The sequence below is a fragment of the Cucurbita pepo genome, chromosome 1, assembly GCF_057944985.1.
Source record: "Cucurbita pepo subsp. pepo isolate OVF chromosome 1, ASM5794498v1, whole genome shotgun sequence".
Taxonomy (NCBI): domain Eukaryota; kingdom Viridiplantae; phylum Streptophyta; class Magnoliopsida; order Cucurbitales; family Cucurbitaceae; genus Cucurbita; species Cucurbita pepo.
The window spans coordinates 4,163,955-4,177,027 of NC_141798.1; the positions used below are offsets into that span (position 1 = coordinate 4,163,955).

The following is a 13,073-nucleotide window of genomic DNA, read 5'->3' on the forward strand; positions in this document are numbered from 1 at the left end:
AAGTAGGAAGTAAATAAAATAAATGTTTTCTTTTTAGAATATTACTTTGAATATGCAACTTTCAAAACAATAAAAGGTACAAATTATAAAAAATAAAAAATAAAAAACCATTTTTTATTTATTTATAATAATCCAAAAAAAGGAAAAAAAAATGTAAAAAAGGGATCTTAATTTGTGAAATCAATAATTGAAAATGTTTCTCCTTCTCCTCCTTTTTGTATGAATATAAAATCAATGGCGGATTGCAATGAATGAAGAACAGGGAAAGGGCAGTTCTTTGTTGACTCAAAATTTGCCTAAAATCAATAATCAAGCCATTGTTGCAGAGAGAGAAGAATCAATCAATCAATCAATCAAGCCCGCCGTGTTTAGAGGCAGTTTTCCATCTTCCATTTCTTCAATTTCTCTGGAATCATTCTCTCAAATTTGTATTCAGAGGCTCATTTTTGAGGCGCCAACTTAAAACCCTAAAACTCACTACTACATTTTCTTTTTTTCCTTTCTCTCTGGGTCTCTCAGATCTCTGTTATTTTCAATCACTTTTGTTACTGATCGTTTTCGTATTCTATGATGGAGATTAAGTAAACATTTTGTGTTTTCTTGTTCTTCTTCTGTTGTTGTTGTTGTTGTTGTTGTTGTTGTTCTACTGCTTGCTATCATGTTTGATCGATGAAATGGAAATGTGTGTGTGATTATGCCAATGTAAATGGTTACGAGTTCGTTCTGCAGCTAATCTGTGCTTTGAGTGTTTGCTTCGAGTTCTACTAGTTGAGTGATAATGGCCGAAGTTCGAGTTTCTGATCCTAGTAAGCTTCATTTGAAAAAGGAACTTACTCAAATCCGCAAGGCTGCTCGTGTTCTCCGGGATCCTGGTACTACCTCGTCTTGGAAGTCTCCGCTTAACTCTTCTAGATCTGTATTGGCTGCGGTGCCGGGTGGAGCGTCTTCTTCTTTGAACAAGAACTTGGAAAGTGAGACCAGGAGGCATAGTGGCCAATCCCAACTGGACGCCATTGTTCCTCCTCGAAATGAAAATCGGAATCCCAAGGACAAGAAGATATACCTCTACAACTGGAAGAGCCATAAATCATCAAGCGAAAAGAGTGTTATCCATCAGAAGGAAGACCGTGATGGCAACAACGGTACTAATGATGGGTCTTATTCAGTTCCGGGGCTCAGTCTTGATGATAGCTTGAGTGATGCTCGAAATGGAGGCGACTCAAAGAGCGACACCTACTTGGGAGATCTCTGTTCTTCAATGGTCTTCAGGTGCGGTGATGCAAATCTAGTGTCATATGGCGGACCATTGGCCAAACGGGCTTCTGCGTTCAAGAAAAAGAGTAAGAAGCATTGTTCCCATCTGGATGTTTTGTCGAGACATCGACAAAAGGGTCCTGTTCTTGGTAGGAAATTGTTGGAGGGCCATCCTTCGTTGTCTATTAGTTTCAGCCAGGATGATTCGATCGAGCAGTCTGATGACACCGAAGATTACTCTAACTCAGAGGATTTCAGACGATATTCTGCGGCTTCCCCTTTACTATTGAAGCTCCACCCATCTGCTAAGTTATTGAGAAATCATCGAAAAGAGGACTCTTCCTATTCTTATAGCACCCCAGCTTTATCTACTAGTTCTTATAATAGGTATGTTAATAACAACCCAAGTACTGTTGGGTCTTGGGAAGGCACCACAACTTCGATTAATGATGCAGATGATGAAGTGGATGATCAATTAGATTTTCCTGGTCGTCAGGGATGTGGTATTCCTTGCTATTGGTCAAAGCGGACGCCAAAGCATAGAGGAGTTTGTGGAGGTTGTTGCTCTCCTTCACTTTCTGATACCTGGAGAAGGAAGGGAAGTAGCATTTTGTTTGGTAGTCAATCTATTTATTCTAGGCGCAAATCATTAAATTCCAGTAACCGAAGATTTACTTCAGGAAGTGCTCGAGGGGTCCTCCCATTGCTTACTAACAGTGCAGATGGCAGAGTTGGTTCATCGATTGGAACCGGGAGAAGTGATGATGAACTGTCTACTAACTTTGGGGAGCTTGATTTGGAGGCTCTGAGTAGGTTAGATGGACGAAGATGGTCAAGTTGCAGGAGTCATGAAGGGCTAGAGATTGTTGCTTTAAATGGGGAGGTAGAGGAGGGAAGTACACCAGAAAGTACAACAAGTTTCAGCCAGAAGTATAGACCGATGTTTTTTAATGAACTGATAGGTCAGAATATAGTGGTACAATCACTTATAAATGCTATTTCAAGGGGACGGATTGCTCCTGTTTATCTTTTCCAAGGCCCACGGGGTACTGGAAAAACAACAGCAGCAAGGATTTTTGCTGCTGCGTTGAATTGTTTGGCCCCGGAGGAAAATAAGCCATGTGGATACTGCAGAGAATGCACTGATTTCATGTCTGGCAAACAAAAGGATCTCTTGGAAATTGATGGAACAAATAGGAAGGGAATAGATAGAATTAGATACCAATTAAAAAAGTTATCATCCGGGTCATCTTCAGCCTTCTTGAGATATAAAGTTTTTCTCATTGATGAGTGTCATTTGTTGCCCTCTAAGGCGTGGCTCACATTTCTCAAATTCTTTGAAGAACCTCCTCAACGTGTCGTCTTCATATTCATAACTACTGATCTTGACAGTATACCCCGTACCATTCAGTCAAGGTGTCAGAAGTACATATTTAACAAAATAAAAGATTGTGACATGGTAGAAAGACTTAAAAGAATTTCTGCAGAGGAGAACTTGGATGCTGATTTGGATGCATTGGATTTGATAGCTATGAATGCTGATGGTTCACTTAGAGATGCTGAAACAATGTTGGAACAATTGAGTTTGTTAGGGAAAAGGATAACAATATCTCTGGTTAATGAACTTGTGAGCACAGTCCCTATTCTTTCGCTTTCATGTTACCTGGTTTGATTTGATTTGATTCTTTCCACTTTTTGAAAATAGTTCTTCATATTTATCACTTGTTTTCCTCTTTCATAGGTGGGCATTGTTTCTGATGAAAAGTTGCTTGAGCTTTTAGCGCTAGCAATGTCTTCAAACACCGCAGAAACAGTTAAAAGAGCAAGAGAGTTGATGGATTCTGGGGTTGATCCGCTGGTTTTGATGTCTCAGCTCGCCAGCTTGATTATGGACATTATTGCTGGAACCTACAACATTATTGATCCTAAAGACAGTGCTTCAATATTTTGTGGACGCAGTTGTGAGTATTTTGCACCGTCTTCTGATGTCATTAAATCAAAATCATGCTGGTGTTATGTTTAAGATATGGTATACTTATGAGATTATAAGAACACAATTTTTTATTATTTCGAACTGTTAATGTCTGCTTGAATAATTGGGTTTGATGTGATTAGAGGCCCCTAATACGGTAAACCTATGTTATTGAACTCTTAATGTACCTGCATCAACTCTTCTTTGCATGGTCAGTTTTAAACATGAATTTCCATTTCTTCCTTGTAATGAAGATTACTTGTTCATCCATAAGTTGTACTGGTGGGGAAATTCTTCAGTTATAAATATGATTTTTTTGTTTTTCTGTATTTTATTTGATTATTAACTGTACAATGTTCGTTTTGATTTGATTATCCTTATAATGAAAGATGATGATGTTGTCCTCTGAAGTGAAAAGAATATCTTTCTTGCTAATATTGATCTACGAAATTAGTATAACAAATGTTCTGGAGATTGCTACGATTATCCTAAATTGACGTCTTTTGTGGCTTTCCTTCAGTAAGCGAAACCGAAGTGGAAAGATTGAAGCATGCTCTTAAGTTTCTTTCGGAGGCCGAGAAGCAGTTGAGAGTTTCCAGTGAGCGTTCAACTTGGTTCACAGCAACTCTTTTGCAACTTGGTTCCATATCTTCTCTAGATTTCACTCCGACAGGCAGCAATAGGAGACAGAGCTGCAAGACAACTGACGATGATCCATCAACTACTTCAAATGGGACAATTGGCTACAAACAAAAGTCATTTTCTCATCTTATACCAAAGTTAGGTTCCCCTGCATCGTCATTTTCTCATCTTATACCAAAGTTAGGTTCCCCTGCATCCTTGTGCAACCTGAAAAATGGCAATTATAATAATCAAGGGGATTTGTCGCCTATGGTTGATAGTTTGAGTAACAACCCCAAGCCCACGCATAAACAGTTCATGGAGGGTAAAAACTCTTTTTCGCGTGATGATGCTACTCTTAGAAATATGGTTTTCAGATGCAAAAACTCAGAAAAGTTGGATAACATCTGGGTGCATTGTATTGAAAGATGCCACTCAAAGACGTTGCGGCAGCTATTGTATGCTTATGGGAAGCTTTTGTCCCTTTCGGAATCTGAAGGTAAGGACCAGAACCATTGATTGTCTTCCGAAATTGTACCCTTTCTCGTTTGATAGGTGCTTAATTTCTTCTGCTTGCAGATACCCTTATTGCATACGTTGCCTTTGAGGATGCAGATATCAAATCCAGAGCTGAAAGGTTTCTGAGCAGTATCACAAATTCTATGGAGATGGTTCTTAGATGCAACGTAGAAGTTAGAATCATTTTGTTACCAGATGGTGAGACTTCTATTAATGGTATGACTGCAGCCAAGTCGTCCGAAGGTGTAGAACACGAACCTGTTGATAAAGAAAGGAAAATTGCCAATCTTAATGCAATGGAGGGCTATTCTAGCCGCTCTTTGATTCTGGATGGAACATATCAAGCAACCTCTGATTCATCGCAGCTACCATCCGAAAGTAACAATCAAATAGACGGTTCGAGGGACAGGAGACAGGAAATCCCGATGCAGAGAATAGAATCAATTATTCGTGAACAAAGGTTGGAAACTGCCTGGTTACAGGCCATGGAAAAAGGCACACCTGGATCTTTGAGTCGTTTGAAACCCGAGAAGAATCAAGTCCTGCCTCAAGATGGTTCATACTATAAAGATCAAACGGAAGAAATGAATTCAACAGGGGACTCCTCTCGGAAATGGGATGATGAATTGAACCGTGAGCTTAAAGTTCTGAAGGCTAATGAAGAGCTAATTGCCCAGAAGGAGCAGGTTGGCAGACGGGTGGACCGCTATGCTATCTCCCCAAGTATACTGCACGATGGCGGCATGGTGGGAAATGCAAACAAGGATAACCTGTGAGTTTCTCTAGCTTTCGATTGAATCACTGAGTTTTCTTGACTTGAATTTCATTATGTTTTTGCTGAGTAGAGGATGAACAACGTAAAATATGGTTTTCTTATGCATATTTCCATGGGAGGATCATCAAAGTTTATCCTAAATGATCTCAACTCTTAATTTTAACAAGATCCATGCCTCCATTTGTTTTAAATACAGGGGATATGAATCAAGCTCAGCGGTTGGTGGTTGTAGTGGATTGTTCTGCTGGAACAACAGCAAATCCCATAAAAGGGGAAAGGTAATTTCCTTAGTTCACTTTTCCTTTTTATGAACATTTAACTTGACGTTGAGTTGGGAGTCATTGATGTCTGTTTTTTCTGTTGGTGATGAGCAGGTAAGAACCAACCATGGTCGGTCACGCAGTGGAAGATTTTCACTGTTTGGGGAGTGTGGGAAGTCGAGGAATTTCGGGAGTCGATCTAGACGATAAACATGACTCTGGTAATCGTTTTGTGTCTGTAATCTTGTGTTTTTTGGTACAATTCTTTATGGGCATAGGGATGGAGGGGGAAGTAGTTGATGTAAAGTTCTCATTAATCGAGCCAATAAATGGTCAGTAATGAACATTGGAGTGTGCCTAATTGGAGGGGGAAGCTTTGGTTCCAAATAGAATTCTTTTTGACTTATTTGTAAAGAATCTCAGCCTATCACTATCTTAAAAAGATGTATACAATGTCGGTTTAGTTAGATAAGGAAATCTTAGAACTCAAGATCTCCATATCTTCACAGAATGGGCCTTTTCTCTTTTGGGGGAAAATGTTAGTTTTGACCTTTTGAACTAAACAAATAAAATGATTTTTTGGGAATGAAAATATTTGATTTCTAAATATTTATTTTATTGGATAAAAAAGGTACATTTTCTTTTTCATGCAATACCATGTGAACTCTTTAAGACAACCGACAAGAACAAGACGAAAATTTGTCCTTATGGAAGAGCAAATCTTCTATCTTAGATTTTTTTCAGGCCATTTAAGTGCTTTTAAAAGTTTCTTTTTAAAATTATTATTATTATTTATTATACTTTCAACAGGTTAGAAATCACTAACTCTACACAATGGTATGATATTGTGAACTTTAAGCATAAGCGAGCCCAAAAAGCTTCCCACTAAATTAACCAACGTGTCTCAATAATCCTCAATCTAGGAATGTCAGAAGAAAAAAAAAATTTGTGGCAAGATTTATCAAAACTAAATTGGATTGAATTGAACTCACTTGTTTTTTCATAATTATTTCACATTACATAAGAATAATCATTATCATTTAATTTTTACAAATATAGTCTAATTGTTAATGTCAACCTAATTTAACAATAATTTGTATATATTCTTTTTTATTAAAGTCAAAAAGTTCAAATTCTCCTCTTATTTCTTTTTAAGAAAAAAAAAATATTCGCACAAATGTTTCGATACTCTGTGTAATTTATAAATAACATTACTTTCTAAAAGGGCTTTTATAAAGGCAATATATATTTAAATAAAGGCTTCACAATCAGGAAAAAAAAATAAAAAAACAGAAAGGACGAGCAACGCCAAAATTTAAAATGGAAATAAAGAAGAAAAAAGATAAAATAGAAAGGTAAAACAAAAAGATATGAAAAAGAAATATGTTCGTTAACCACAGAATCTTACAAAAATGAATAACAAAAAAAAAAAAAAAAAAAAAAAAAAAAAAAAAAAAAAAGCATAAATTAGAAAAGAATCCACGTGTGCAATCTGAAAATTTAAAAAAGTATTTATTCGGCTGGCCACGTGTCATAAACTGGGGGAGAGCCACAATGAACCCGCCCTCCCCCAATTATTTTTGGAGGTGACCAAAATAAAAATAATAATAAGTAGAGGAAAAAATTCATTAAATTTTAGATTAATTCTTTAAAAAAAATTAAAATTTTAATATTCTTTCGTTTCCTTCGTTTTCACGTTAAGCTTAAAACCTTCACCCGCCATTCTCTCTCTCTCTCTCTCACTCTCTGCTTCTTCCTCCCTCCAATGGCGTCGGTTTTGGACTCCATTGATGAGTTTTTGAGTCGCTGTCAGCAGTCTGGCGACGACGCTTACGCCGCTCTCCGTTCCGTCCTCGACCGACTTGATGATCCGGCTACCAGAGTTAGAGCTCGTGTGTTTCTCGACGATATTAAGAGGCGTTTTCCTACCAAGGATGATTGCGATCGGTGCTTCTCCTCTTACCATTTCCGGATCGATGATATCTTTCTCGACCAATACGAAGGTCCTACTTCTTTTGTTTTTTTTTTTTTTTGTTGTTTTGGACTTTATGTTTGTGCGTACTTAAATTTGAAACGCTGTTTTGTAATTCGTTTTTCTAAAAGTTATGGTTGCACCAGCTCCCTTTGTCATTGCGGCAATGAGAGAATCGGAATGCTTCCTGTGTCTTGCACTGTGTTTGATTTTATGAATTAATAAGTGGAGTCCAAAATCATCATCATAAGGTTTTTAAAACGTGTTTGTTAGGGAGAGATTTTCGAGAGGTTTTCACATCTTATAAAGAATGTTTCGTTCACCTCTTCAACCGATGTGGATCTCACAATCCACCCCTTTCGGGTCCCAGCATCCTCGCTGGCACTCGTTTCTCTCTCCCGTCAATGTGGGATCTCACAATCCACCCCTTTCGAGTCCCAGCGTTCTCGCTGGCACTCGTTCCTCTCTCCCGTCAATGTGGGATCTCACAATCAACTCCCCTTCGAGACTTAACATTATCGCTGACATGCCGTCCAGTGTCTACTCCTCTTCGAGGCTCTGTGTCCTCGGACACACCGCCTGGTGTCTGATTCTGATATCATTTGTAACCCAAGGCCACCGCTAACGGATATTGTCCTCTTTGAGCTTTCCTTTTTGCGTTTCCCCTCAAGATTTTTAAAATGCGTTATGCTAGAGAGGTTTCCCTACCCTTGTAAAAGAAGGCTTAGTTTTCCTCTCCAATCAATATAGGTGTTGGATGATGAAAGTCCCATCGACTCATTTAGGGAATGATCATGGGTTTATTATCAAGAAATACTCTCTTCAATAACGAGGCCTTTTGGGAATGCCCAAAGGGAAGGCATGAGTGCTTATGCTCAAAGTGGACAATATCATACCATTTTGCATTTTGGACAGTAGGATCTAGCAATTCACCTCCCTTCAGTCCTAGCATCTTTGTTAGCACTCAGTTCTCTCTTCAATCGATATGAGATCTTACAATCCAACACCGAAATCTTACGGGCCGCAAATTATACCTGAAAAAGGACGGGTGAATTCTCCCTCACGGTAGCCAGTGTATGGTCAGTACAATTGTCAAGAAACACTGTGATTATTCCCGCTAGCATATATATAGTCATTACATAAGTAGTGATCAAGCTGATCGTTCGGCAGCAGTTCGTTGTTGTATTTTTATATATTTATTTTCTTTTGAATTTCTGCCCTTGAAACCTTTTCATCAGGTTACCACGGGAGGAAGAAACTGAGTTCAATGGTAATCCCCAGCATTTTCATCCCGGAAGATTGGTCATTTACTTTCTTCGAGGGATTGAATAGGCACCCAGATTCCATATTTAAGGATCAAACAGTGGCTGAACTTGGTTGTGGAAATGGGTGGATATCCATTGCCATTGCTGACAAATGGTTACCTTTCAAGGTTTGTCTTCAAAAACTTTACATTAACAGCTAATAAGCCTATAAATACTTCTTAAGTTAAGTTTTGTAGGTCTACGGCCTTGATATCAACCCTCGAGCAGTCAAGATCTCTTGGATTAATCTATATTTAAACGCTCTGGATGAGAAGGGCCAACCCATACTTGACAGTGAGAACAGAACCCTTTTGGATAGAGTGGAGTTCCATGAATCTGATCTGCTGGCCTACTGTAGAGATAATGACATCCAACTTGAGCGAATTGTTGGATGCATTCCTCAGGTACAGCGGAAGCTTACAGAATTGATTATGGAACTATAAGAAAAACAAAATCTTAGCATAAAATTGTGGAACTCACAATTGGTTACCTCTTGCAGATTCTTAACCCAAATCCAGATGCTATGTCCAAGATGATTACCGAAAACGCTAGTGAGGAATTTTTGCACTCGTTGAGTAACTATTGTGCACTTCAAGTAAGTCACTTATACATCTTTTTTATGGATCTCTATGGCTTATATTCACGGTGTTTAACCTATTCTCTGTTGAAAATTGTTGGGAGAGGAATCCCTAAGGCTAATTAAAGGGTTGATCGTGGGTTTACAAGTAAGGAATATATCTTTATTGGTATGAGATCTTTTGGAGAAACCAAAAGCAAAGCTATAAGAGCTCAGGCTCAAAATAGACAATATTATATCATTGTGGAGAGTCGTGATTCCTAACATTTTGGAGTAACGAGTCCTTGTACTACTATCCTTTAATGCAGGGTTTTGTTGAGGATCAATTTGGATTAGGTCTGATAGCCAGGGCAGTAGAGGAAGGAATAAGTGTCATCAAATCAACAGGGATTATGATCTTCAATATGGGAGGTCGTCCCGGACAAGCTGTTTGCAAGCGCTTATTCGAACGGCGTGGCTTCCGCATTACCAAGCTTTGGCAGACCAAAATTCTTCAGGCAAAAAACGATTTCTTTTCATCAGAGATGAATTTGTTCATACATGTAGAGTTCATATTCATATGTTTTATTTACAGGCAGCTGACACTGACATCTCTGCCTTAGTTGAAATTGAGAAGAACAGTCCGCATCGTTTTGAGTTTTTTATGGGACTTTCAGGGGATCAGCCTATTTGTGCTCGCACAGCATGGGCTTATGGGAAGGCTGGTGGTCGCATCTCTCATGCACTATCAGTTTATAGCTGCCAACTCCGTCAGCCAAATCAGGTTCTTCCGTACCCTAATAAAGCTGTTTTTAAGGTAAAAGATAACGAGGATATTGAATGAATATTCATAGAAAATCGCATTGAACCGACAGGTTAAGACAATATTTGATTTTCTTAAGACTGGATTCCAAGAAATCAGCGGTTCATTAGATTTATCATTTCAAGATGATTCTGTTGCTGATGAGAAGATTTCATTCCTAGCTTATCTTGCCAGCACTTTTAAAGAAAATGCATACTTTCCATATGAGCCACCGGCTGGGAGCTTGCGTTTCCGAAGCCTTATTGCTGGATTTATGAAAAAATACCACCACATACCACTTAATTCTGGTGTAAGATGACCTTCTACTTATCCATTCTTGATCGATATTTTACTACAATTCTTTTTACAAGTTGTTTCATCACTTTTTGTCATTTTTGTTTTTTTTTTTTTCTCTTTTTCTAAATTTAAATGATTTGGGTAATTTTTATTTAAAAAATTTTCCAAACTGTGATGCGTAAAATAGCGTGTTGGCCACGTGTCGGGACGTATTTGTGTCCAACGCTCTGGCACGAACACTCTGCGCTATGAGTGTTGTGGTCTTTTTTTGTTATGTGGAGAATACACAAAGCTGCATCTCTAAGTGGTCTGTCTGTTGCCATTTCATGTGAAGAATGTTGTGGTTTTTCCTTCGAGGGCTGTGGCCATTGAGAATGCTCTGCGCTTGTTCTCCCCTCGACTTGCCATTGTGGATGAGCATCTAACTCGACACCTACCAAGACAATGGTTAACTTCTCTCAATATTGAGGTAAGTGCATCTTCATGCACAATTCAGCACTAGCAATGGGGCAAGCCTGGGATCATCTGTATTCTTCTTTTGCAGACTGGAATTGATCGTGCCGCAGACGAAGTACGTACAGTTATTGAGGCTCCGAGCCAGTCCGATTTAATGATCGAGCTGGTAAAGAAGCTGAAACCTCAGGTAGTGGTGACTGGGATGGCTCATTTTGAAGCTGTTACTAGCTCAGCTTTTGTGCAGCTTTTGGATGTTACAAGAGAAATAGGTTCCCGTCTCTTCATAGACATATCAGACCACTTTGAGCTATCCAGTCTTCCTAGTTCCAATGGCGTCCTAAAGTATCTAGCAGGAAACTCTCTTCCTTCTCATGCAGCTATTTTGTGCGGCCTAGTGAAAAATCAGGTAATCCATTTTCCAACTTCCAGGTATCAGTTGCTTCCTTCAATTAAATTATCACTAAATGACTACTCAGTACACTTTCCAGGTATATATGGATTTAGAAGTGGCTTTTGTTATTTCTGAAGAAGAACCAATTCTTAAGGCCTTGTCCAAGACCGTAGAATTGTTAGAAGGGAACACTGCACCCATAAGTCAATATTATTATGGATGTCTTTTCCATGAGCTACTTTCTTTTCAGCTACCTGATCGACATCTACCAGCACAGGTACATAAAACATGTTTTTTAATGTACTTGTTTACCCATAGTTGTAACTTTTAATTGATTCATGTCCTCAGAGAAAATGTGACAAAAGTGCAAGCTCAACAGACATAATTGGGTTTTCCAGTTCTGCCATCTCAGTCCTGAATAATGCTGAGCTATCAATTGACCAGATTGAAAATTCATACCTGATTCACATGGATGTTGATCAGAGCTTCCTGCCTACTCCATTTCCAGTCAAAGCTGCAATCTTTGAAAGTTTTTCAAGACAGAACATGTCAGAGTCAGAAATAGATATCACCACTAGCATCAAGCAATTTGTCAAAACCACTTATGGGTTCCCATTTGGTATAGACTTTACGTATGCTGATAGCTCGTTAACATTGTTTAACAAGATGGTTCTCTGTTGCATCCAACAAGGAGGAACACTGTGTTTTCCAGTTGGGACGAACGGAAGCTACGTTTACAGTGCCAAGTTTTTAAAGGCAAAAATTGTAAATATACCTACCAAATCCGAAGAAGGATTCAAGCTAACAGAGAATGCACTTAATCAAGCATTCAATAATGTGAAAACCCCGTGGGTTTACATATCTGGTCCAACAATTAACCCAACTGGTCGAGTTTATGACCAGAAAGAAATAGAGAATTTGTTAACTACTTGTGCTAAATTTGGGGCTAGGGTCATCATTGATACTTCATTTTCAGGGTTGGAATTTGATTATGAGGGTTGGGGCGGCTGGAATCTTGAAGGAGTTCTATCTAGGCTTGATCTGTCTAGCAGTTCATTTTGTGTTTGCCTGCTTGGAGAACTATCATCGATGATGCTAACGGGTGCCCTCAAATTCGGTTTTCTGGCTTTGAACCAACTGCCTTTGATCGACTTGTTTCATAGCTTCTCGGGATTAAGTCGACCTCATAGCACAGTGAAATATGCTATAAAGAAGTTGCTAGGACTAAGAGAGAAGAAGTCAGAAGAGATGTGGGGTGCTGTAACCAGACAGATTAAGGACCTGAGAAGTAGATCCAGACGCCTAGCAGAGGTAACCATAAAATTTCTACTGACTATATTATTTTATTGGTTTGATCCAGATGCTAGAAATGTTTTGTTTTACTAATATTTTCTCACCTGATGAGATATAGACACTTGAGAGCTGTGGATGGGATGTGCTCGAGCCCCATGCCGGGTTTTCTATGGTTGCCAAGCCGACTCTTTATTTGAACAAGACAACCAGACTGAAGAACGCCATTGATTACGAAGTGAAGCTCGACGATTCAAACATCAGAGGGGCCATCCTGAAGGCCACTGGCTTATGCATCAACAGCAGCTCATGGACAGGAATTCCTGGATACTGCCGGTTCACAATAGCGTTGGAGGAAAGTGAATTTCAGAAGGCATTGGATTGTATTGCTGAGTTCAAAAGAATTGCCCGCTTATAAGTGCTCTCTTTAAAGCACTTTCATGTTGTTCTGTCCTTGAGTTGATTTTTATCATGAAAAGGGCATTATTTCATTATCAATGAAAGCCCCCTTCATAATTTTTTACAAAAACTATAACTATAACAGGGAATCACATACTTCGTCTGACATTTGACACATTTGATTTTTAGATTAAATGTATAATTT

General features: G+C 38.7%; 2 protein-coding genes across 4 annotated transcripts; both read left to right on the forward strand.

The window, feature by feature from the left end:
* Nucleotides 1–220: 220 nt before the first annotated feature.
* LOC111798038 (protein STICHEL) lies at nucleotides 221–5,845 on the forward strand. 2 transcript variants are annotated; one of them, XM_087117101.1, is made up of 7 exons: nucleotides 222–2,881; nucleotides 2,996–3,215; nucleotides 3,747–4,010; nucleotides 4,053–4,346; nucleotides 4,427–5,138; nucleotides 5,338–5,419; nucleotides 5,516–5,845. In XM_087117101.1, the coding sequence occupies exons 1-7, from the start codon at nucleotides 779–781 to the stop codon at nucleotides 5,609–5,611; spliced, it is 3,771 nt and encodes a 1,256-aa protein (XP_086973227.1). In that variant the 5' UTR covers nucleotides 222–778; the 3' UTR covers nucleotides 5,612–5,845. The 2 variants fall into 2 exon arrangements, with proteins under 2 accessions (XP_023536760.2, XP_086973227.1); XM_023680992.2 differs by having other exon boundaries at nucleotides 221–2,881; nucleotides 3,747–4,346.
* Nucleotides 5,846–7,045: 1,200 nt separating this feature from the next.
* On the forward strand, nucleotides 7,046–13,056 carry LOC111798048 (methionine S-methyltransferase). 2 transcript variants are annotated; one of them, XM_023681004.2, is made up of 12 exons: nucleotides 7,046–7,404; nucleotides 8,612–8,805; nucleotides 8,875–9,081; nucleotides 9,177–9,272; nucleotides 9,563–9,751; nucleotides 9,829–10,017; nucleotides 10,109–10,345; nucleotides 10,667–10,801; nucleotides 10,877–11,194; nucleotides 11,277–11,456; nucleotides 11,528–12,490; nucleotides 12,591–13,056. In XM_023681004.2, exons 1-12 carry the CDS (start codon nucleotides 7,167–7,169, stop codon nucleotides 12,885–12,887), a joined length of 3,243 nt encoding a protein of 1,080 aa, XP_023536772.2. In that variant the 5' UTR covers nucleotides 7,046–7,166; the 3' UTR covers nucleotides 12,888–13,056. The 2 variants fall into 2 exon arrangements, with proteins under 2 accessions (XP_023536772.2, XP_023536787.2); XM_023681019.2 differs by lacking the exon at nucleotides 7,046–7,404 and having other exon boundaries at nucleotides 8,672–8,805; nucleotides 8,906–9,081.
* The last annotated feature ends 17 nt before the right edge of the window (nucleotides 13,057–13,073 follow it).

Bases quoted from the DNA above. Each gene is read 5' to 3' on its own strand.
- LOC111798038 (XM_023680992.2), top strand. From the start codon at position 779: ATGGCCGAAGTTCGAGTTTCTGATCCTAGTAAGCTTCATTTGAAAAAG. The intron at 3,216-3,746 runs GTGAGTATTTTG...GCTTTCCTTCAG, and splicing joins AATATTTTGTGGACGCAGTT to TAAGCGAAACCGAAGTGGAA. The intron at 5,420-5,515 runs GTAATTTCCTTA...GGTGATGAGCAG, and splicing joins AATCCCATAAAAGGGGAAAG to GTAAGAACCAACCATGGTCG.
- LOC111798048 (XM_023681004.2), top strand. From the start codon at position 7,167: ATGGCGTCGGTTTTGGACTCCATTGATGAGTTTTTGAGTCGCTGTCAG. The intron at 9,752-9,828 runs GCAAAAAACGAT...TTTTATTTACAG, and splicing joins GGCAGACCAAAATTCTTCAG to GCAGCTGACACTGACATCTC. The intron at 10,346-10,666 runs GTAAGATGACCT...TTTCATGTGAAG, and splicing joins ACATACCACTTAATTCTGGT to AATGTTGTGGTTTTTCCTTC.